A 21,424-nucleotide genomic window follows, 5' to 3' on the forward strand; every position below is an offset into this window, starting at 1 on the left:
AGTGCAAATAGACAGACGAATTGGGTATTTCTTCTATCTTAACATATATCTAGTTTATCCAACTGAATCACTCTTCCTTTGACTACATGCTCAAATCATGTTATTGTTCCATGACCAAAAAAAAAAAAATTCATGTTATTGTTCTAACAACCAAAAACAAAATTAAAATAAAAGAGAAAAGTATTTGACAATGCGGCTTCTATAGGCTACATTGAAAGACGTTACGAAATAATTATGCTACAAAGCCAACAATTAGAAAGGCAATATTATTTCAATGCTGCCTACTAAATAGCAAAGTGATATCCTCTTCAAATACAAACTCCCATACACCTTTCGCCCTAGGAACCTACCAATCTTGGCCATTAGATTCTGAAACATCATAACTATTACAACTCTATAGTCGATTTGACGTAATAATGAAATGTAACACTCATGTTCAAGATTTCAGTCACCGTTAGATTCAATTATCCTGAAACAGGGGTGAGTAATTTAAAATGTGAAATGTCACAAAGCTTCAATCCAACCCAAAAGATGGTCTAGCCTTTTTTTTTTCCATTTTCAAATGTTTCTTCTCTAAAATGAATGTACATATTCCAAATGTCTAAGTCCCAGACAAACAAACAAAAACATTATGTGACAAAAATGAAAAGATATATATTATAAAAACATAAAAGTAAATGAAAAATAAAAAGCAGTATAAGATAGGAGTTAGCTAATGGGTGAAAAAAGCAAACCCAGTCATAGTTTTTACATGCTACCAGCTCGACCTGGAGCAGGTTTTGGCTTCACCTTTGCCATGTCAACAAGGTCACCAAATAGCTTATCTTCTGGCTTGGAAGGCTTCCCAGATGGAGCATAAGATATAGTAGAAGACTGGTAAGAGCTTCTTAAACCACCATCATCTCTAACAGATAAACCATACATTTGCTGCTCAATATATGGAACTCCTTGTTGCTGACCGTAGCCATATCCCATAAATTGATTACCGTACATTTGTTGAGGATACATGGAAGCCACTGGACCAGCTTGCATTTGATTTGGCATCATACCACCCATGTAGGGCCCTGCCATGCCTTGAATATGTTGAGGATGCATGCCGAATTGATTGTGTTGACCAACATGGTTATTGATTGCTGGCGTATAACTGTTGGCAGTTGGCTGCATATATATTCCAGCAACCTGGCCATTGCCCATTGTTTGAGGGCCCTGAGAATTTGCGGCGCCATTTGTCATCATCACTTGACTAACTTGTGGTGGTTGCGGAAATGGAGTGCTTGCAGCTGGACTGCCATTATCTGCCGCTTGAGCTTCCCAGGGAGGGGGCGGCAGTGATCCAGTGTTTTGTGTGCCTGTCAAACGCACAAATATATGAGACATGCAATAGTGTCTTGTACTAGTGCAGAAATGTTGTAGGCTTGCGTTCTCTTCATCTATCCAGTCACAAACTTGGCATATGACTGCCAGTTAGTTGGGAAACAAAAAAAATGAAAACTAGAAAAATTGAAGAGATGTAATTGTGAAAAGTTTACATAAAAAATTATTGTTTGAATTGAACAAAGAAACATAAATGCACCATAAACAGGCGAAGATGGCTGTGGCTGCTGTGCAACCTGACCATTCCAGGCGGGACCTGAACTTTGTGTATAAAGTGACTGCTCATACTGAGGTGACCCTGCGTTTGGTGCACTTCCTTGGGGGTAAAATCCACCTTGAGATACAAAACTCTGCTGTTGTTGAAATTGGGTAGGAATCTGACTCGTTTGGCCAGCAAAATTAGGTGGCTGGTTTAGCTGAGTACTGACAGGTGTAGCTGCTGCATTATTACCATTAGAAAATACATCAAAAGGAACAAGGGCGTTCTGCTGATTCACAGGAGTAGCAGGCTGTTGTTCTCCAAGAGAAACAAGAGCAAGTGAAGTATCTGCTTTTGGTGAGGCATAGTCATCACCACTGAGCAGGTCGAATTTGGGATCAACCTTGGCAGGGATGGTTGAACCATTGGCTGTGGGGGGTGCAGGAAGCAATAACTGATTCAATGTTGAGGATCCTGCTTCAGCACTAGGAGGGGAGCTGCAAGTAAATACATTATAAAAATATTGAAAAAGTATGACGATCCATCTATTTAGAAGGCACCAAATAGATAAGGTCAACTATATTTCATACCTAAATCTATTTCTACATGTTTATACCAAAAAATAAAATAAAACAAATAACAATAACAAAATTTAAATCTGCAGCCAGAATTACACTGCCTAGCTCACTATCGGCAGGATATAATAAACTGATTATTAATGGGTTAACACAATTGGAGATTTTTCATGATTTTAACATAGTCTTGACTCGACTGATATATTGCCTAAATCTGAAAACTTATCCCACCTTCGTAAATCTTTATGATGACTACCACTAAACTAGCACAGAGCCTCAGTTTTGTGAGCATTAACCCTATATTGTGTTCTAATACAAGAATATTGAGTCGAGCACAGTATTGAATTAATTGGATTATTTCTATAAGGTAAAACCAATAGCGGTTTTTATGAATGCAGATAATGCAACATAAGCAAAACAATATCAAGAAATAATAGAGTCAATTACCTTCTATCAATTTGTTTGCTAGAATTTCCAGTATCAACCAAAGGAGCATCAACATCTAGAAGTGCTCCAGCAGTTGCAGGCTTTGAATTCTCTGGGGGTTTTTGATTCTGAGTAGGAGTTCCTGACAAAATAGATTCATGCTTGGCAAGTACACGCTGCAGATCATCATTCAGAGCTAGTCCTTGGCAAAGCAGTGATTCATCACTAGGAAAACAGTCAAAAGCCACCACAATAATGACCTTGTTAAATTCTTCTTAGTAAGACCTATTAAATTCTTTGATCAAAGAATAATTCAACAATTTGACTAACATGAACCAAACATTTAAAGAACATCACGCATGACAGTCCTATCATAATTTCGCAGAAAGGGACATAAGGCCTTACGAAGTTGAGTTAACAAGGTGTACCACTCTCTGTTTGTATGTTCGACACTGCTCCACCAAGTCAACAATAACCTCCTGCCTAAGACCCTGAAAACAGGCAAAATACATTAGGTCAAGCAGGAGCACATTCTTTATAACACGACAATCAATAGTCTTTTTGAACCGAAACAAACCCATATTCAGACATTAGCAGCATGTTCAGAAGGGCAAATCTAATTACTAAAAATTGAATACTCAACAGAAATCACGGCATGGTTGTTTGGGACTTAGGAAGCTATTAAGACCGGATGATTTACGATACCAACTTTATTGTGAAACTGAGGAAGTTCAGAACTTACTTCTTTATTACTAGGGTCTAATGCATTTAGCATTTCTGAGAGAACATCCATAATACCCCGTGCATTCTGAATTTCGGTCAGACTGCCAAAGAAAGATCAATTAAACAAAATAGTCCATAACTGCAAACAGCAATCTGTACCAAAGCATAATTTCCATCATCACAATAATATCAGCATCAGTACATACAATATGAAGCAGTTGGACGTTCCATTAAAAATAAATGTTTTAGTTTGGAACCATGGAAATTCAGAGTTTAACATCTTCTAAGTCAAAAATACCCCTTGACACTTAAAAAACCACTGATCAATGATCAATACCTGCAGTTTTTATATTTAATCATAATCATATAAAGTGAGAAATGAAAGGGAACAATAAGAGATTACAGACAATAAAGGAAAAACAGAAATTGTTCATGCACGGATTCCTCCTTAAGCTATATTTTGCATATTTATCTACTTACCATTATTTCCTCAAAAACATTATAACTTTGTTTGATTTAATCAGGGATAATACAACAACTGTTTTTCTTTCTTTTTTTTTTTTTAATGAAAAAAAAAGTAACAATCATAATACAATGCAGAGCAGATCAGAAAAAGGCATATGGCTTATCTGATATCTGAACAAAGAAATTCTTTAACAGGAATAGACATGTAATGAATTTAATATTTATTATTACAATACTTAGTGTCACTAGAAGAATATTTGCAAAATAATGTCACAGACCATCTTGATAAGTACCAAGTCAACCTTTTGATGACAAGAAAGGTAATTAGAAACATACGTTAATGTTGGGAACTCGGACTCTGCAGAGGAACCAGCTGTGTCCTGCCGAGTATCAGAGTCACGTATGTTTGGAGGGTATGATGCTAATGGCTGTGTTTGTGGAGGTGTGAACACCGGTGCAGATTGCTCAGATCTCTGGGGAAATACTGCCCCAGCACGCTGAAATAAACAAATCCTTTATAAGTTAAAGGAAACACACTTAAATTTTAAAAGGTTATGTCAATATCCAAGTATAAAAGCTCATATTCTAGATCCATATATGAGGAATCAGATAAACATCCTATTGAAAGGAAAAAATGATACATCTTGCTCTTATAAACTGCTTTCCTTATTACTTAGTTAAAAAAAATAAATAAAACAACAAATTTAACTGAACAACATTGTGGTAAACATACCAGCAGTTCCTGGTATGCAGCATAATACTGCGGATATCTTGATCGGGGACCTCCAAAGGCTTCTTGCCATGTATCTACAAGAATCAGTATCTTCTCTTTGACATGAAAATCAGGCTACAATTGGCATGAGAAATAAAATCAAATATTGTACAAGAAGAGGCCTAACATAAGAAAACAATGAAAACGTTCAAAATTTATGATACCTTCTTCTTTGCTATTTTCACCATCTCATGAAGCACATCTTTCTCTGCAACATGCATGTGAACAATGTCTCCGCAGTTCTTTATGATTGTCTCCAGTAACTAAAATACAGCAGAATAGTACAAGAACAAATGAGTTGCCACAGATATAGAGTCAAACGTGTCAATTATATCCAGACTAGACATAATACTTTCTAGCTGAAAAAAACACCATTAGAATAGGTATGTGGCTTCTACAATTCTACCCCATATCATCAATCATAAAATTCAATTTGAAAATTAAAGACATAACGGTAAACTTCTGATGAATCCCATTGTAAAAACTATGACAAAGTAACATGATAACATCACAAAAAATTTCAATTCTCTGCTAATCAAATAGTAAGCAATGATTTTTATGATAATGAGAGTAAACAACATCATACTGGATCCTGTTATGTAATCAAAAGAGTCTCCAAAGGCATAAATTAATGTTAGCAAAAAACCTAGCACAAAATGTGCAAGTTACAAGGAATCCATTGATGTAGAATATAAGGAGTAAATTCCATTTGTTGCTCCTACTGTACTATTGTAGAAGAGTAGTGCTCACATTAGCACATCAGTATTGTTCATCGAGAGGAACTGTAGCACTGTTATTTAACATCTTATTCACGTCTTCTGAATCATGTAACCAATCTCATCTGGTTGGAAACGGACTGTTGACTTCTTATTATTATATTTCCTCTTGCATTGGATCCTTTTATATGGTTTATAAAATAAATTTTCATCAAATATGTTTTTGAGTTGAACTTTCCTTTACCTTCACTAAATTTCTCATCATATTTTTTACCAAACAATTGAAGCACTTGTCAATGTAACTTTACTAATAAAAAAAGAAAGGTATCTTAAAGAAGTTCATAAAATTACAATGAAAATCAAGATTATTAACCGAATAAACATTCAAAGAAGTAAAGTGAATAGATGTTTATGAAGTCAAAATGGAATGTGAAAAAGTAATTGAAGAAAAGATGGCCCAAAAAAGGAAGAAGAAGCAAAAAACAAACAAAAGAAAAAATCAGCTTGAACAATGTTAACATCTGAGTTTATTTTTTATTTTTGTTTTAAAAAGGATGAATTAAAGTGCTAAAGTGCTTACAGTTAGAGCAAGTAGCTGGACTTTTGAGTTTTTACTTCCAATCCGCTTCTTTATACCTTTAACAATATCCTTTGCTTGCCTGACAAATCATAACCAACCCAAGTTTTCAATATATGAAAGTTAAACAAAGGGCAAACTTAAAATTACACACCAAATATCCATATCAATCATACTCCACTTATATCACTAAAAAGAAAATCAAGTTCAAAAATCAAAACTGTAAGAACTCATTACCAATTAATATGGATACATTTGGTAATTGAGACAGGACAGAAATACAGAGATGTAGGGAGACCCAAATTTGTTTTGGAGGACAAAACTAGCCTAATTTTCTACCTTATCAGTCTCAGTCTTGGTGTCTATATTTCTGTCTTAAGACACTTATCAAGCACAGCCTAAGATAGAGACTCACATGCAATGTCTTCATACGAAGTTAATATTGAAAACCATTAGACAATAATTTAATCAAACATGTCAAATTATCTAACTGTTCTCACTATCAACTTCACATGAAGACAAACTACATGTGAGTTTTCACCAAAGCCTAATAAAGAAGATCAAGATAATCCGATAGCACATTTTCACCCATCAACAATACAAAAGAATCACTCGGACTAAACCTCAAACTGGTTTCAACAGAAGGTCAAAATTCTAAAGTCACAGCAAATCAGTCACAGACATTGCAAAAATGGATATTTATCACGAAGCTTGTGGAAAACAACCAGCAAACTAGACATGACACATCAAATGCACATCACCAGAGAAACACACTACATCCACAGCCCACTGTAGTAGCCATCTACTATCACTAAAAATTGCCAGTCCAGTGTACAAAACTACCATCTAGTACAGTCTGAGAAGCGTAGTTTTATGCAGCCTTGAATTGGAGACATAAGTCCATCTAGGTTAACCCTACTTCTGCACTAAGGTTCAAAATCTAAGCCATCCACCGTAACTGATTATTCAAATTCAAAATGTTCAGCCAAAAAATCCCCTAACAAAAAACTAAGAGCACTCAACCCTCAAACTTTGAAGCACGCATTAGTTAGTTCATAAACCAAATCAATAGTTCAGAAACTTTGCAGTTCATTCCAATTAAACTGACAACTCGATCGGAATTCCGTCATAGCATCAAAACCAAAAGATCAAATTCAACTTTAAGTTTTTTGTTAGCAATTCTTCCAAACAATTCTTCCAAAGAAAATTAATAAATAAATAAACAATCAATCAAACAAAGAGAAGTAACGAGAAGACTGGAAGCACAAAACGCTGCGTTTTGGATGGAATAGGAGAAAGGGAAGTAAGCGTACCCAGGGTCACGATTGAGCATGTCACAGATCTCGATGTTCATGGCCCAATCGGGTCCGATGAGCATGTCGCTCGTGGCGCGTTCCACCATAGAATTCACCATCTCCGGTTACCGACGAGTCTGAAGTAATAGAAAGAAGAAAACAAAAGGAAGATCGGCGATTCTCCGACGAAGCTTAAAAACGGAGCTTCCGGCGCGATCGGAGAAAGATTCCGGCTATATAAAGTATAAACGACTTGGTCTTATCTGCTTCTCGTTTCGTCTTAGTTAGTTCCGTGAATCTTTCTCACGAACGAAAGATTGCTAGATTAGCGTTGGCGAATCCGTTGAGGAAAGGTAAGAGGGGTAGAATTGGAAGCATGAAGGGAAAAACAAAGTAGTGAGCTTATGAGAAGTTGCCACGTGTATTCTGTGGGTTTAATTCGCACCGTGATGCCGTTGCTGCTACCGACCACCCCTATTGATGTTGCATCACCCAAGCCAGCCAAGCAAACTCACCCTTTCGGCCAAGTTAGACCAAAATTAAAAGAGTTGGTCTATAGAGATTGGTACTAAAATTTAGTCTTTATTTTTAAAATTTTAGTATTTTAGTACTTCTAAAAGTGAAAACTAGAATGTTCATGGGAGAGGTAAAATTGGGTTTGTTCTGATCCAGACCCGACTCTAAGTATACATCGGTTCTATTTTTTAGACCCTAATTTGGCACTAGATTTGATGAAATCTAAACATTTTCAAGTCACAATTATACCGAATTCAAACCAGATGAAAACCGGATCTTTAGAGCTTTAACAATAATTTATAAAGAAACTTGTTACCGAAAAGTTAATATTCATATTTAAACTTGAATTTGTCCATAAATTCTAATTTGATACTTCTTTGATCTATTTCCTAATTCAACAAGTGTGATTAAAAATAAAACAATAAGCTTATAATTCATATAACATAATATTAAAATTAATTTAGAGTACACATGAGTCGGGTGAAGACGAGTTTGCCTTGACCCGGACCGACCTGACCCGAAATAATGACCATGTCTATTTTTGAGACCCTTACCCGGCTTTAAACTCATTGAAATCACACTAAATTAATCCCAAAAATATTCGAGGGCGGATCGGGGCATGTGCACCCTTAGTGAGAACACAGAAGATTGAAATTTTTAAAGATGGAGACTAAAATTTTAATAACATTTTATATTTAAAATACTCTCATTTTAATTAATTAATTTCAACTTTATTTTTTATGCAAATTAAATTAGAACTTCATTCTTATTTCAGTCTTTATCTTCTACTTTACATCAAATATAATATTAAGACTTATTTCAATCTTTGTCTCTCAAACTCTCTCTCACTTCCAAATGCTACCTTAATAATTTTAAGTTAAATTTCAATTTAATTCTTGAAATGTGACTAGATATTCAATTTAATTCCTACAATTTTATTAGTCCAATTAGAAGTCTCAAATTAACAATAGTAAATCTCAGTTGTTCCTACAATGATATTCGTTACTGGAACGCGGAGATGAAATTTAAATATTCAATCTGGCCTTGTGATTGAAATAAAATACTAAACAAAATCTCAAATGTCCTAAATTAATAATTTATCATTATCTTCGCAAGAATAATTGGGAGCAAGAGTCAAAATTTTGGGAGCTCTATTAGGTCATATATTTTGAGTCTCGAATTTCATTTCTGTGTCAGGAGAATATGCTAGATAAGCTCTAATGACGGAATTTATCCTAGGAACAACCGAAATCTATTGTTGCTATAATTTGAAATTTTAAGTGGAACCAATGAAATTGTAGAGATTTAAATTAAGTATCTAATTAAATTTTATGAGCCAAATTGAGATTTAACTCAATAATTTAATTTTAAAAAATCAACCTGAATGTTTAACTTATACATTCAAGATTTCAAACATTAATTATTCTTATAAATATAATATTAAAATACATAATACATATTAAAAATAGAGTTTAATTTTGATATATTTATAAAATATTTTACACAATTATTTAATTATTTTCATTTTTTTAGGTGATTATTTTACAGAGTCAAAATAAAAGGTAATTATTTTTATTAGCTAGACATTATATAATTAGATGTATTTATAAAATTATTTTACACTAATAGTATATCAAAATTAAATTATTAAAAATGTCTAAAACAAAATATATCCATATATATATATATATATATATATAATTAAATCCATAATAGTTATTCTTACTCAGACCTAAAAAGCTTAAATCCAAAAGTACACAACTCAACAATGAACCAAGTTCATTTACACTCGACTTGGCCCAATAGACTGGGAGGTCACTCTCACTCAATTAGATACTAACTTGGATCCCTTGACCCAACTTGGGAGGTAAGTTATCAATTTCCCAATTCCCACGACTCTAAATTCCATACATGCAAGGAAGATAACTTCACAAAAGATGGGAGATACCGACTATGATTTCCAAAAACATTTTTGGACTACTTAGTGGTCCAAGTAGAAAACATGTTTTTGGAGTTTTTTATCAATTATTACGTAGTCCTTGAACTAATTTTAATTACAAATTAACTCCATATATTTTATTTAATTATAAAAATAATTTTTTATTTTATAAATTATTATTTTATCAATTATCTATTATATTTATTAACAACCAAATACAAAAATAACAACCAATTATATCCTCCATTCATCCTAATAATTCCAATTGATTAAAAAATTAACTTTGATCTCGTTACGTTCGTCCATGGCTTCCAAATCGTGTTTCCTTGAAATTCAATCGATTAATAATTCCAATTGATTAAAAAATTAACTTTGATCTCGTTACGTTCGTCCATGACTTCCAAATCGTGTTTCTTTGAAATTCAATCGATTGGTTTGAAAAACCAATCGATTGAATGATAACTCAATCGATTGGTTTACACTATATCACAAAACAATCGATTGAAAGTTGTAAGGTAGAATGGTAAAAATCTTAAACCAATCGATTGTTTATACTTTCCAATCGAATGAATGCCTCAAAACAATCGATTGTTGTTGTTACTCAATCGATTGAATTCACGAAAATAACATGGATTTATCAAAAACAATCGATTGGTAATGTAATCCAATCAATTGGAAGGTGATGAAGTTGAATGTTTTGCCAATTTCAATCTGATTGGTAATGGTACCCATCTACTCAATCAATTGTTTTTTATTATACCAATAAGCTATTTAACCAACTTGGTTAAACTTGGTTACCAAAATAATTTCGTCATGTAGTATCACGGATTTAATTAATACTAGTAGAAATACATTTTCTTCGTCCAAACTAGACCAAACTATAGGATCAATGAATAAAGTTAAGTGATAAAAATTGTTCTTATGTTAATACATTGATATTGGTGCAAGAAGATAATAAGATCCTGATCATGGTGATTGAAAAAAAAAATTGGATTAATGAGGATTTGTACAACCTATTTGTAATTTATGAAAGTAGAATAGAATAAATTGTGCAAAATCCTACAGAATTCTGAAAAATGAGAACATTACCAATTGATTGAGTAGATGGATATTTCATTACCAATCGATTGAAATTGGCAAAACATTCAACTTCATCACCTTCCAATCGATTGGATTACATTACCAATCGATTGAATTTGGCTAAAACTTCAATGTCATCACTTTCCAATCGATTGTATTTGGCAAATCCATGTTGTTTTCGTGAATTCAATCAATTGAGTAACAAACAATCGATTGTTTTGAGGCATTCATTCGATTGGAAAGTATAAACAATCGATTGGTTTAAGCTTTTTACCATTCTACCTTACAACTTTCAATCGATTGTTTTGTGATATAGTGTAAACCAATCGATTGAGTTATCATTCAATCGATTGTTTTGAAAAACCAATCGATTGAATTTCAAGGAAACACGATTTGGAAGCCATGGACGAACGTAACGAGATCAAAGTTAATTTTTTGATCAATTGGAATTATTAGGATGAATGGAAGATATAATTGGTTATTATTTTTGTATTTGATTGTTAATAAATATAATAGATAATTGATAAAATAATAATTTATAAAATAAAAAACTATTTTTATAATTAAATAAAATATATGAGGTTGATTTGTAATTAAAATTAGTTCAAGGACTATGTAGCAATTGATAAAAAAACTCCAAAAACATGTTTTCTACTTGGACCACTAAGTGGTCCAAAGGTTTCTGGACCACCGAATCCTGAGCCCAACTACTCTATAAAAAAGTCTAGGAACCAGCAACTTTTTCAAATTCTGGCCAACATGTAACCAGCAAAGAAAAGTAAGTTATTGGATGAAATTTCACACTAATCTTACACCATTAAAATCATCATTGATGACTATTTAATGGCTACAAATCACAAAAAATGTTAGCCCCTAACACTCCTCCTATTCTATAAACATTATGCTCCGTGTACACCAATTTCAACCACTACATACAAATATGTATACAAATACAAAAATTCAAAAATTAAAAACCAAATCCAATCTCACTCAACACTACCCTACTCTCCCCAATTTCAGTTACACCACGATTCTCTCTGTTACAGGCGCGATTTCTTCCTCTAGGCGTGATTCTCAGCTGCGCTGCAATTCCCAGGCACGTTCTTCAAAAGCTCATCTCCAACTTGTTCAATTCAGATGTGCTTACTCCTCCAACTTACATAGTATGCATTGTTGAAGAATCTGCAGAAACAGCAGAGCACTTAATTAAAACATTACTTGGTGTCATTTTCAACCTACTAGATGAGTTATATTGAGTTATCAACAGTCAATAATATTCTCTTCATTTCCATTTAATCATTTATATGTTAATTATGTTACTTGGACCAATGTCAATTGATCAATGACGCACCAAAAAGCAACCGTGACAGCTAAAAAGAATCAGAGGGAATAAATTTTTAGACAAAGTTTCAAAATTACTATTAGCATTCCTGCAATTTCAAACTCACTTACGCATCATCCATAAACTTCGCTGCAACCATAATGCTTGTTATCAAAAGCCGATGCACGTTTGAAGTCAATTTGACCTGTGTGTGCTGAAGAAATCTATCAACATATATGTGTGCAACAACAAAGCAAGAGGGGCTGCATCCTGCGTACTTGAAAATATATTTTTAAACACTCAAAGTAGGTGCTCTTAAACCATGAAAAACAGTAACAACACCTTTCACATGCTTTGCTTCAATTTGTGTTTCATTCCTCTGAACCGATCTCTTAAGAAGTGAAGAAAGATGTGATAAAACCCTCGAAAATCCTACTCCTTTGAGTCCCAACGAAAGGTATATATCTGAGCTGACATCCTCATTTCCAGCGCCACAATCTCCATATCTAATCTGCAACGAAACAAATAATCATTAAAGGGTAATCCTATTAACATGCATTTTTTCCAATTCTTGGAACAAATCAACAACCTCAACAAAACAACAAATTATTAGAACTTAGAACAAATGTGGCTAAAGGATAACAATATATATTGGGCTGAGTTTGTGAAATGTTAAAAATAGTTATGCTCGGCATCCGGTTTATAATATCGGCAAAGTGATGAAATTCAGAAATCCCAAGTTCTCTCAACATCTTCTCCATTCATGAACCCTAACCCTCAATTTCAAAATATGAAATAAATCATATTATAGCTATTAGCAACCTCCCATTCTGCCATTTTCAGTCACCATACTTCAAACTTCACATAGTCTCAATCATGCCATGAGAACTTTCATAGTTTGGTTAGATCTAAGCAAACCCCATTGATTGGAAATCTAGCATTAGCAACATAAGAGCATAGATACCCCTAGATCTCCGGAATCTTGTTTCAATCTACAACCACAACTACGACTACAACAACAACAAATCCAATCTAATTCAACGAATTTTCCTATCACACAATACAAGCTCTCCACAATAATTAACAACAAAAGAGGATATAGCTCTCAAAATTTGCTTAGCTGGGAAGGAACCAGCCTCAGATCTTACAAAGTTAACTTCTTTTACTTCCACATAACAACCTCAGAAACTAAACTAAACTACACCAAAGATATCCATCACAACCCTATAATAAAGATAGAAACTTTGAGCTATGTTCTTAATTCCCCCATCAAAACTCATTATAGGAATTGTCAACACTCAAAAAAACTCAAGAAGAAATCAAGAAACTCCCAAACTGGCAGTAATAATCTATTTCTCTAGTTCACAATAAGTTTCACTTTTTTTTTTTTGGTGAACAAGTTTCACTTTATTTTATTGTGTTAAAATCTTGCTTTCAAAAACGAAATACATATTACATATTCTAATTTATTATTTATTATTATTAAGAATGAAATTCATCGAAGAGAACCTTCAGAAGCTTGAGAATGATGAACACATGCCAATCGGGTCTGAAGTAGTTTTTCCTTTGCCGCAATATCCGACAGCAGGGCTCCCACCAAGTGAAGCCCGACCTCAAGGATCCGAACGCGCCACTCACGGCGATGAGAATTCGATGCAAGTCGACTTGGCACGACACACAGAGGAGTTCCAGCGGAGGGCATAGCAACAGCATGACGGGCGGTTGAGCTCCACGGACCAGCGGCACGATAAGAGAGCTACACGTTCACAAAGCTATGTGTCCACGTTCACAGAGACGGATCCTAATTTTGCGGAACAAATCCTAATTATTAAAAATCCTATATTTAGAAAAGTTGTTCAAGTTAACTGATGGTATAGTTGGCCCTTATACTTACCATCCATTCGTATTTTGTGGTCTAAGGTGGTCTAAGGAGAGAGAATGATCAAACCCAAAATATGTGGTGTGGCTTTAGAATTAGAGTATATGCTTGAGAAGTGGCAATATGTGCAATTTCCTCAATTTGATCATGCTTTGGCCTAATCATAATGTTTATCTTCTTTCACAATTTTATTATCTCTAACGCTAACAAAATTAAAGATATACATTGCATTAATACATTATACAGACATAGCTTACATCGAGCCAACTAATTCCATGGTAACAGCAGGAAGCATTCTTTGTTTGGTGTAACTTAAACTCTTCAATGGTGTTGTCTTTCTCAGAACATTCACCACCTTTGTCCTCCATTCATGTCATTCATAATCACAATATCCATTTTTTCACTTATCACCAAGGAGGATTGAGTTCTAGCCTTGGAGGTATTCTTACCTTCAATTCAAGCTTCACAAGAGTTCTAGTTCGAAAGCAAACACCACATCCATCATCTCGGAGGCCTCTCCAGTGCAGTCCAACCGAATTTACCTTTCCTAAAATCTGCAAGGACCCGAAATGCCGCTTGTGGAACATTTCCATTAAATACTTGGAGTGCAAGCTTCTCTACAAATCTGCAGTGTCATAAAAATATGTTATAAATGAAACCAAAACTATATATATTCTGAAGAGACATGCCTGTTCAACACGTTTTACCGCATAAATGATAAATCGATGCAATAAAAACAGATTTAGAAAAATGAGGGACATACGTTTTGCCGCATTGACTATCTACATCAATCTTATATCGCTTGCGAAGAGCATCTCCACCTGCATTGAGCAAAGGCTAAGAATCATAAGTTTGAAGAAGGGAAAAGGGGAATCAAGATGTTGTCACAAAGAAGCCCATCCATTTTCAAAGATCCAGAAATTGTTATCTTGTGCTTAGTAAATAAATAACCAAACAATTAATTGGAACGGGGTCGTATGTACCTACTGCCGGAAGCTTTGTAAGCATCTGCACAAGAATTGCAGCAACATCAGTGACATCATAGGACCTCTCTCCAATATCATCACATATGGCGAGTTTTATAGCAGCTGATTGGTCACTGATTCGCATTGGAAGTATCCCAGGAGAATCCAACAGTTCAAGATCTTTTCCAAAACGAACCCACCTTTTGCATTCAGAAAGAAATAGATAAGTTTATGTATAATTAACTTCACTGCCGTTGAGATATCTACTATCATTTCTTTTTTGAGCTAAAACTTCAAATTTAGACAGAACAAATTAGTTGTATTATACTATTATTGTGGGTAATCTTGTTTTTGAAACTATTAGGACTTGAACAGAACATACTGCCATTTTCCTCTAGGTGTGTTTTATTTTAGTCACTGGAGGAGACTAGTTCTTATATTACTGGAAAGCTAGAATAAATTAAGTCGCAGTCGTGTTTTAAACCCTAAACCATAAATCCCCCAGCTGTTGAACACTGATAAAAGTTCAGACTTAAGTACTCAACATTAGAAGCCATTAGTTTCAACTTAAACAGAATACAAGTTCATGAACAATTAAGAAACTGTTCCAATTTTCAGAACACTTTCAACCTCTTGGTAACAAATAAAATGAATAAGTTACCTCAATTCTCTTGTAACTCCTGGTCTGGGGGCTGCAGGGCACATTCTTCGCTTTAGTAAACGGTTTATCAACGATGACTTTCCAACATTAGGGTATCCAACTATTCCAGCTCGAACCTTTACACAGTGACATGAATAATTCACATCAACTTAGTTATATTTATTTGAAACAAGTACTAAAGAGTGAGAACTAGTGTAAAACTTAAAAGAAAAATAAACTTATTTTTTAAAATGAAAAACACAAGAAATAGCCTAAAGATTATACACAGCAATCAAATAGATTATTTTGGTTATGCAATTTACTGATCCAAACTTACACTCAAACAATCTGTTTCACTATATTTATATCATTTAGGAGTTATAAGAATGCTGCAACAGAAAGAGGTACAAAATTACTACCCATACGGTTTAAATTATGTTTTCCTTGTATAGATATTGGATAAGGAAAGGAATTCTTTTGAGCAATAATGGAAATTCTTTTGCCAAATAATTATTAAAGGAATGACACAACTAAAATTGACACTTAATTGCTACATAACCCACCGGACGAGGAAGCAGTCCTTTGGCTCTGCGTTTAATATTTACATCGGCTGCTAATTCCTTTGCTAACCGGCCTAGCTTCATTGTACCCTTTGCAATACATACAACACAGAATTAAGTATGTGGCATGTGAAACTTCCTAACAAGACATCTAAAGAGCTAGAAAGAAATTAATTTATATACCATTCCAAGTTGCCCGTTGGAGAAGACCACCTTTGTGCCTTGCTTAGCAAAATAAGCTGCCCAAGAATTACGGTCGGCAGTTGATATCATGTCTTCTCTATTCAGAACCAAAATTCTCCTTCTATTACCAAGCCATAGATCCATCTATACAAGTAGAGCAATTGCGAGGTCAAGAGTTTACATGTGTTATCTTTATCACAGTGCCAAATGACTAGATTTTCCATTGGTTGTAGGAGTGTCACCAATATTCTATGCCCCCATTAAGAAGCACAAAGAATCCATGGAAAATGGCTGGCACCTTATGACAAAACAACTTTTCAGATAAAGAGGCCACAATCGACAACAAAAATAATTAAAAAAAAAAAAGAGCAGCCTGATGCTCAAGCATCCCACATTGTGCAGGATATGGGCAAGGTCTACACCCAACCGGTGTTAATCTAGACGACCAAACATGATATATACATCCATGACTGATTTTGCAGTTTGGACCAGTACTAATCTAGATGGGCATAACATGATATATACAACAGTGACTTATTTCGTTTGAACAAATAACCTTGAAGTTACTTGGAGATAACTCAAGCATTGCTCCAAACTGGTCTATTGATCAACAATATAGAATCCCCCAACCAAAACAAACAAACTAACTTGCCTGTGGATGAGTTGTGGACATTGGAATTCTGCCATCTCGCACCTCAATGACAACATCCATCAACCTAAGCTGCTCCTTGAGTTCTTTCTCTGCTTTTGCAATATGACCAGGAAACCACTGCCCAATTAACCCTCCACATAGAATTAGCTACAGCAACTAAGTTTATACATAGGGCAACATGAATTCAAAACAATAATACCTGCACAGGACGCAATGCCTTTGTCCAGTAATAAAGATCATTGTCAAGATCACTCCAATAATCTTTATCTCCTTGGAAGCCATCAAATACATTATTGCTATTCACATTGACATTGCCATATCCATCATGGCCTTTCGCACCAACAATCTGCAAATTTTACATCACAATTAAAACTATTCAAGAACACGTCCTAGAATCTAGATAATTCCAAAAGAATACGGCAGTGTTTGTTTGGTGATAAATATTAGAACTTCAACGGAAAGGGTTGGTTTCTTACCTGAATGGTAGGAGAATGGGAAGAGAGGTTGGGTGTGGCAGAGAGAGCTGATGGGGAAGACCTCCCTCCTCCGCCTCCGCCGCCGGGAAGAAAGAGAGAAGGTGTTACTGCCGATGAGTTGTGGAGCCATAAACTTGAAAGCTGAACACTCATAACTATGCTGCTGCTCATTTCTCAGCTGGATCGGTAACAACCACAACGCAATTTTAGATAATTCTATAGGAAAATGGAAAATATCTCCTTTTAAAAATAAAGAAAAAAGAATACTGCAATTTTTTGCTCTAATATTTTTCTTTTGTAATTTAATAAAAAAAATTACACTGCACATTAAAAAGGGGAAAATTCTCAAAACCAAAAAAAAAAAAAAAATTCAAAAATGTGGTAAAACGTGTTGAACAAGTGTGTCTCTTCAGAATATACATAGTTTTGGTTTCATTTAGAACATGCTTTTATGACACTGCAGAATTGTAGAGAAGCTTGCACTAGTGTTTAATGGAAATGTTCAACAAGCGACATTCCAGGTCTTGGCAGATTTTAGGAAAGGTAAATTCGGTTGGACTGCACTGGAGAAGCCTATGAGATGATGGATATTGTGGGGTCCGCTTTTGAAATCAGAACTCTTGTGAAGCTTGAAGTGAAGGTAAGAATACCTCCAGGGCTAGAACTCAATCCTCCTTGGTGATAAGTAGGGGTGGCAACGGGTCCCCATATCCGTCCTACCGTCCCTGACCCCACGACTAGTAACGAGGACCCCGTATCCGCTGAGGATTGGGGTCTCACGGATATCCGCGAATTTTTTAGAAAAAATCTAAAAAATAATAAAATTAAAACAGAAATCACATAAATCACAGAGATATAAAATCACAGAACAGAAATTAAAACAGAATATAAAATCAATTCCAAACCATAAAATAACAAAATCCAAACACGAATAAATCACAGGAATATAAAATCACATAAATCATAGAAATGACAACAATGCTATAATAATTAACGTAAATGAAAATCACAGAAATCATAGCCACTTACCAGAAGAACGACTCTCCTCCGGAGATGACTCTCCTCTGGATGGCGACGAAGATGATACTCCTCTGACGCGACGAATACGGCGACGGTTCTTCTTCTCCCGCGACGAAGACAGCGACGGTTCTGCCTCTCACGCGACGGCGACGGCGCTGCCTTTCGCACGACGACGACGTTCTCCGAGGTTTCTCAGGCGCCGCGACGACTGCTGCAGCGCCGGTGACTTTGAGAGTGAGAAGGGGAAGCAGTGAGAAGAGGGAGAGCGCCGGTGAGAGGAGAGGGGGAGTGAATCTCCTGTGAGGCACTGATAGGGTTGGTGGAATGGTGGTTGGCTGCGAAGAGGGGGTGTGTGGAAACTGGAAACAATAGGGTTGGATATAATGAATTCAAAAAGTGTCTAAATATAGCATAGTTATCAGAACCGAACCGGTAATCAACCCGGTCATGATTAACCCGATCATAATTAAAAAATATATAAAATTATATAAATAAAATTAAAATAATGTTTTAAAACTTAAAATACAAGTCTTTACAAATATTAATTAACATAATAAACTAATCTCTAGTACAAAATACTGTCTCAATTTAAATGAACAAAAGCGATAAAAAGATAACACATTTTTAAAAGACAAGTCTTTGCTGATGATGCTTGTTCTTAAGATAGTGGTGTTTCTGATGGTGTTTGAGATGAAGACATTTTTAAAATTCTAGCAAAAGAAACAAAAAATTTTCAGCAATAAAAGATTTAGCAAAGTGAATTTTTAATCAACGCAGCACCAACCACCAAAGTTCACTAATGACAATCAACAACAAATTCAACTATTCAACTCTGTTATCCAGCAACAAAATTCAATCCAATGAAGTTATCCAGCAACAAAAAAAATTGCTCAGCTTTAGCTATAATTATAAAAAATCAAATACAGGATCAACAACCACCAGATTCAACAGCAATTCTAATTAAAATTTCCTCAAGTTCAACAACAATTATAATTTATCAAGTATTTAACTCTGTTATCCAGCAACAAAATTCAATCCAGTGATGTTATTCAGCAACAAAAAAAATTTGCTCAGGTTAAGCAACAATTGTAAAAAATCAAATACAACAGCAATAAGCACCAGATTCAACAGCAATTCTAATTAAAATTTGCTCCAGTTCAACAATAATTTCTAATTTATTCAAGTAATCAACTCTGTTATCCAGCAACAAAATTTAATCCAATGGTTATCCAGCAACAAAATTCAATTTAATGGTTATCCAGCAACAAAAAATTTGCTCCGGCAACAATTGTAAAAAATCAAATACAACAGCAACAACCACCAGATTCAACAACAATTCTAATTAAAATTTGCTCAGGTTCAACAACAATTCTAATTTATTCAAAATTGACACTGAACCAGTGAAAGAACAGGGTCGAAAATTCGAAGGGAGCTCACCCAGTTGACTGGTTCCGAGACTGCGATGAAACAAGAAGACAACGACCACCACCACCCACCGATGGAGAAGATGCTGCTTGACTGGTTCCGTTTGCTTCTGCCGCCGACGAAGCGAACGCGGGGCACGAGACCGCGACGACGAGCTTATGAGTGCGAGACCGAGAGAGTGACGAGGTGACGCTGTGAGAGACTGAGAGTGACAACTGACGAGGTGAGGGGAGAGACGAGAGAGTGACGCGACGAAGGTGAGGCCCTCTGGAGTGTCGAGAGAGAAGAGAGATGAGGCTGGGGTTGGGGGGGTTTCCATTCAGATTACTAGATTAGGTTTGATTAAAGGGGAGGCACTTGAACGACGCCGTTTTTCAGGCAAAACAAAATTAAAAAAAGCAAAAACACAACCCGGCCGGATTGCATTAACCGGCCGAATCAAACCGGTTTTTACCGGTTCTCATACTTGTCCAGTTCAATAAGTGACCCAACTTAGCCAAATAATCGGGTGATCGAATTTTCGGTCGAACCGACCATATCGAGTAGAATTTGATAACTATAAAATATACTGCTTAAAATATAAAACTATTTTTCTTTTTATGTAGAGAAATTAATTTCTTATTAATTTCTTATATGTTTAATATCAACAAATTACAGTAGAAAAAATATAATAAAATTAAGAGTATATATGTAATTATTTTTTTTATTTGAATATGTAGGTATTTTGGCTAAAAGTATATTATGAAATTAAGAGTATGTAAGGATTTTTAAAGTTCTTTTATAATCAACATATAGTCTATATTGTTGAAGAGATACAAGACATATCTTTTTTGTTCTTTTATAATTTACATTTTCCAAAAAGAAATATCCGAAGATTTAAAACATTTACGCTAGATCTATGATTCACATAGAAGATGGTCTGTCTTATATTTACATTTAAAACGTTTATAATAGCAAATTCAATGAAATAGTCTTTCTTATATGATTCACACATCCCACGTGTACTTATCAATTATACTGAACAACATAATGGCAATAAGTTTTCTCTGTTTTTAGACCTTCCAACCTAACAAATTGCGCATAATTGTTAGTAGTTGTTCGTAATTATCTTAAGCTTTTCCTATCTTTCTTCTAAGTAGGAGTTTATGCGCCCTCAAAATTGTTGAAGCAAGCCGGATCACAATGTTTATCCAGAATCATCCCCAACTTCTACTTAACCATTTTGGAATCACGGCTAAGCTTCTAATTTGGGATTTCAATTAAGAGTTAGCACCGCCAGAATATGCCCAAGCTCTTCCACTTATTTTGATTGAGGATAAGAAAAATTTAGGACACAGTAAAGAGTAAATAGATTTTTTCTTTTTTATAAATAACCATCTTGAAGCTCTCAAGGTCCTCATGCAAAACATATATTAGGCATTGATGTAACATCTGAAATAATATTGTTATGAAAGAAGGACACCCTGCATACGCTGATACACAGAAGCATAAGAATAAAGCAGCTTATTTAATTATATATGCTGCTAACATTCCAAGATTTTAGATCTTACATATTTGTGACTCTTTGACACGAGAGAAGGTATACCCTGTTCATACCTGAAGAAATTAAGAGGATCAACCTTGGTCTTCACATGTGCCAACCTACT

At 34.8% G+C, this 21,424-nt stretch overlaps 3 protein-coding genes across 8 annotated transcripts; all 3 read right to left on the bottom strand.

The window, feature by feature from the left end:
* Positions 1–513: 513 nt before the first annotated feature.
* LOC107605186 (TOM1-like protein 9) lies at positions 514–7,652 on the bottom strand. 2 transcript variants are annotated; one of them, XM_016306969.3, is made up of 10 exons: positions 7,141–7,652; positions 5,831–5,909; positions 4,699–4,797; positions 4,496–4,609; positions 4,099–4,259; positions 3,317–3,398; positions 2,980–3,065; positions 2,596–2,799; positions 1,574–2,070; positions 514–1,349 (listed from the first exon to the last, which is right to left on the bottom strand). In XM_016306969.3, the coding sequence occupies exons 1-10, from the start codon at positions 7,239–7,241 to the stop codon at positions 748–750; spliced, it is 2,025 nt and encodes a 674-aa protein (XP_016162455.1). In that variant the 5' UTR covers positions 7,242–7,652; the 3' UTR covers positions 514–747. The 2 variants fall into 2 exon arrangements, with proteins under 2 accessions (XP_016162455.1, XP_088345744.1); XM_088489618.1 differs by having other exon boundaries at positions 1,574–2,058; positions 7,141–7,641.
* Positions 7,653–11,396: 3,744 nt separating this feature from the next.
* On the bottom strand, positions 11,397–13,831 carry LOC148563019 (cyclin-P3-1-like). Of its 4 annotated transcripts, none has more exons than XM_088491232.1 (4): positions 13,488–13,831; positions 12,321–12,489; positions 12,106–12,192; positions 11,397–11,839 (listed from the first exon to the last, which is right to left on the bottom strand). In XM_088491232.1, the coding sequence occupies exons 1-3, from the start codon at positions 13,689–13,691 to the stop codon at positions 12,113–12,115; spliced, it is 453 nt and encodes a 150-aa protein (XP_088347358.1). In that variant the 5' UTR covers positions 13,692–13,831; the 3' UTR covers positions 11,397–11,839; positions 12,106–12,112. The 4 variants fall into 4 exon arrangements, with proteins under 4 accessions (XP_088347358.1, XP_088347356.1, XP_088347357.1 ...); XM_088491230.1 differs by having other exon boundaries at positions 12,110–12,248; XM_088491231.1 differs by having other exon boundaries at positions 12,106–12,248.
* A 150-nt stretch (positions 13,832–13,981) lies between these two features.
* Positions 13,982–20,139, bottom strand: EMB3129 (GTP-binding family protein). 2 transcript variants are annotated; one of them, XM_088491228.1, is made up of 11 exons: positions 19,791–20,139; positions 18,363–18,712; positions 17,334–17,511; positions 17,057–17,203; positions 16,858–16,974; positions 16,206–16,349; positions 16,026–16,112; positions 15,484–15,599; positions 14,841–15,022; positions 14,621–14,678; positions 13,982–14,482 (listed from the first exon to the last, which is right to left on the bottom strand). In XM_088491228.1, the coding sequence occupies exons 3-11, from the start codon at positions 17,502–17,504 to the stop codon at positions 14,359–14,361; spliced, it is 1,146 nt and encodes a 381-aa protein (XP_088347354.1). In that variant the 5' UTR covers positions 17,505–17,511; positions 18,363–18,712; positions 19,791–20,139; the 3' UTR covers positions 13,982–14,358. The 2 variants fall into 2 exon arrangements, with proteins under 2 accessions (XP_088347354.1, XP_088347355.1); XM_088491229.1 differs by lacking the exon at positions 18,363–18,712 and having other exon boundaries at positions 19,791–20,109.
* Between the last annotated feature and the right edge of the window lie 1,285 nt (positions 20,140–21,424).

This window comes from Arachis ipaensis, chromosome B6, assembly GCF_059453495.1.
Source record: "Arachis ipaensis isolate K30076 ecotype BB chromosome B6, ASM5945349v1, whole genome shotgun sequence".
Classification (NCBI taxonomy): Eukaryota; Viridiplantae; Streptophyta; class Magnoliopsida; order Fabales; family Fabaceae; genus Arachis; species Arachis ipaensis.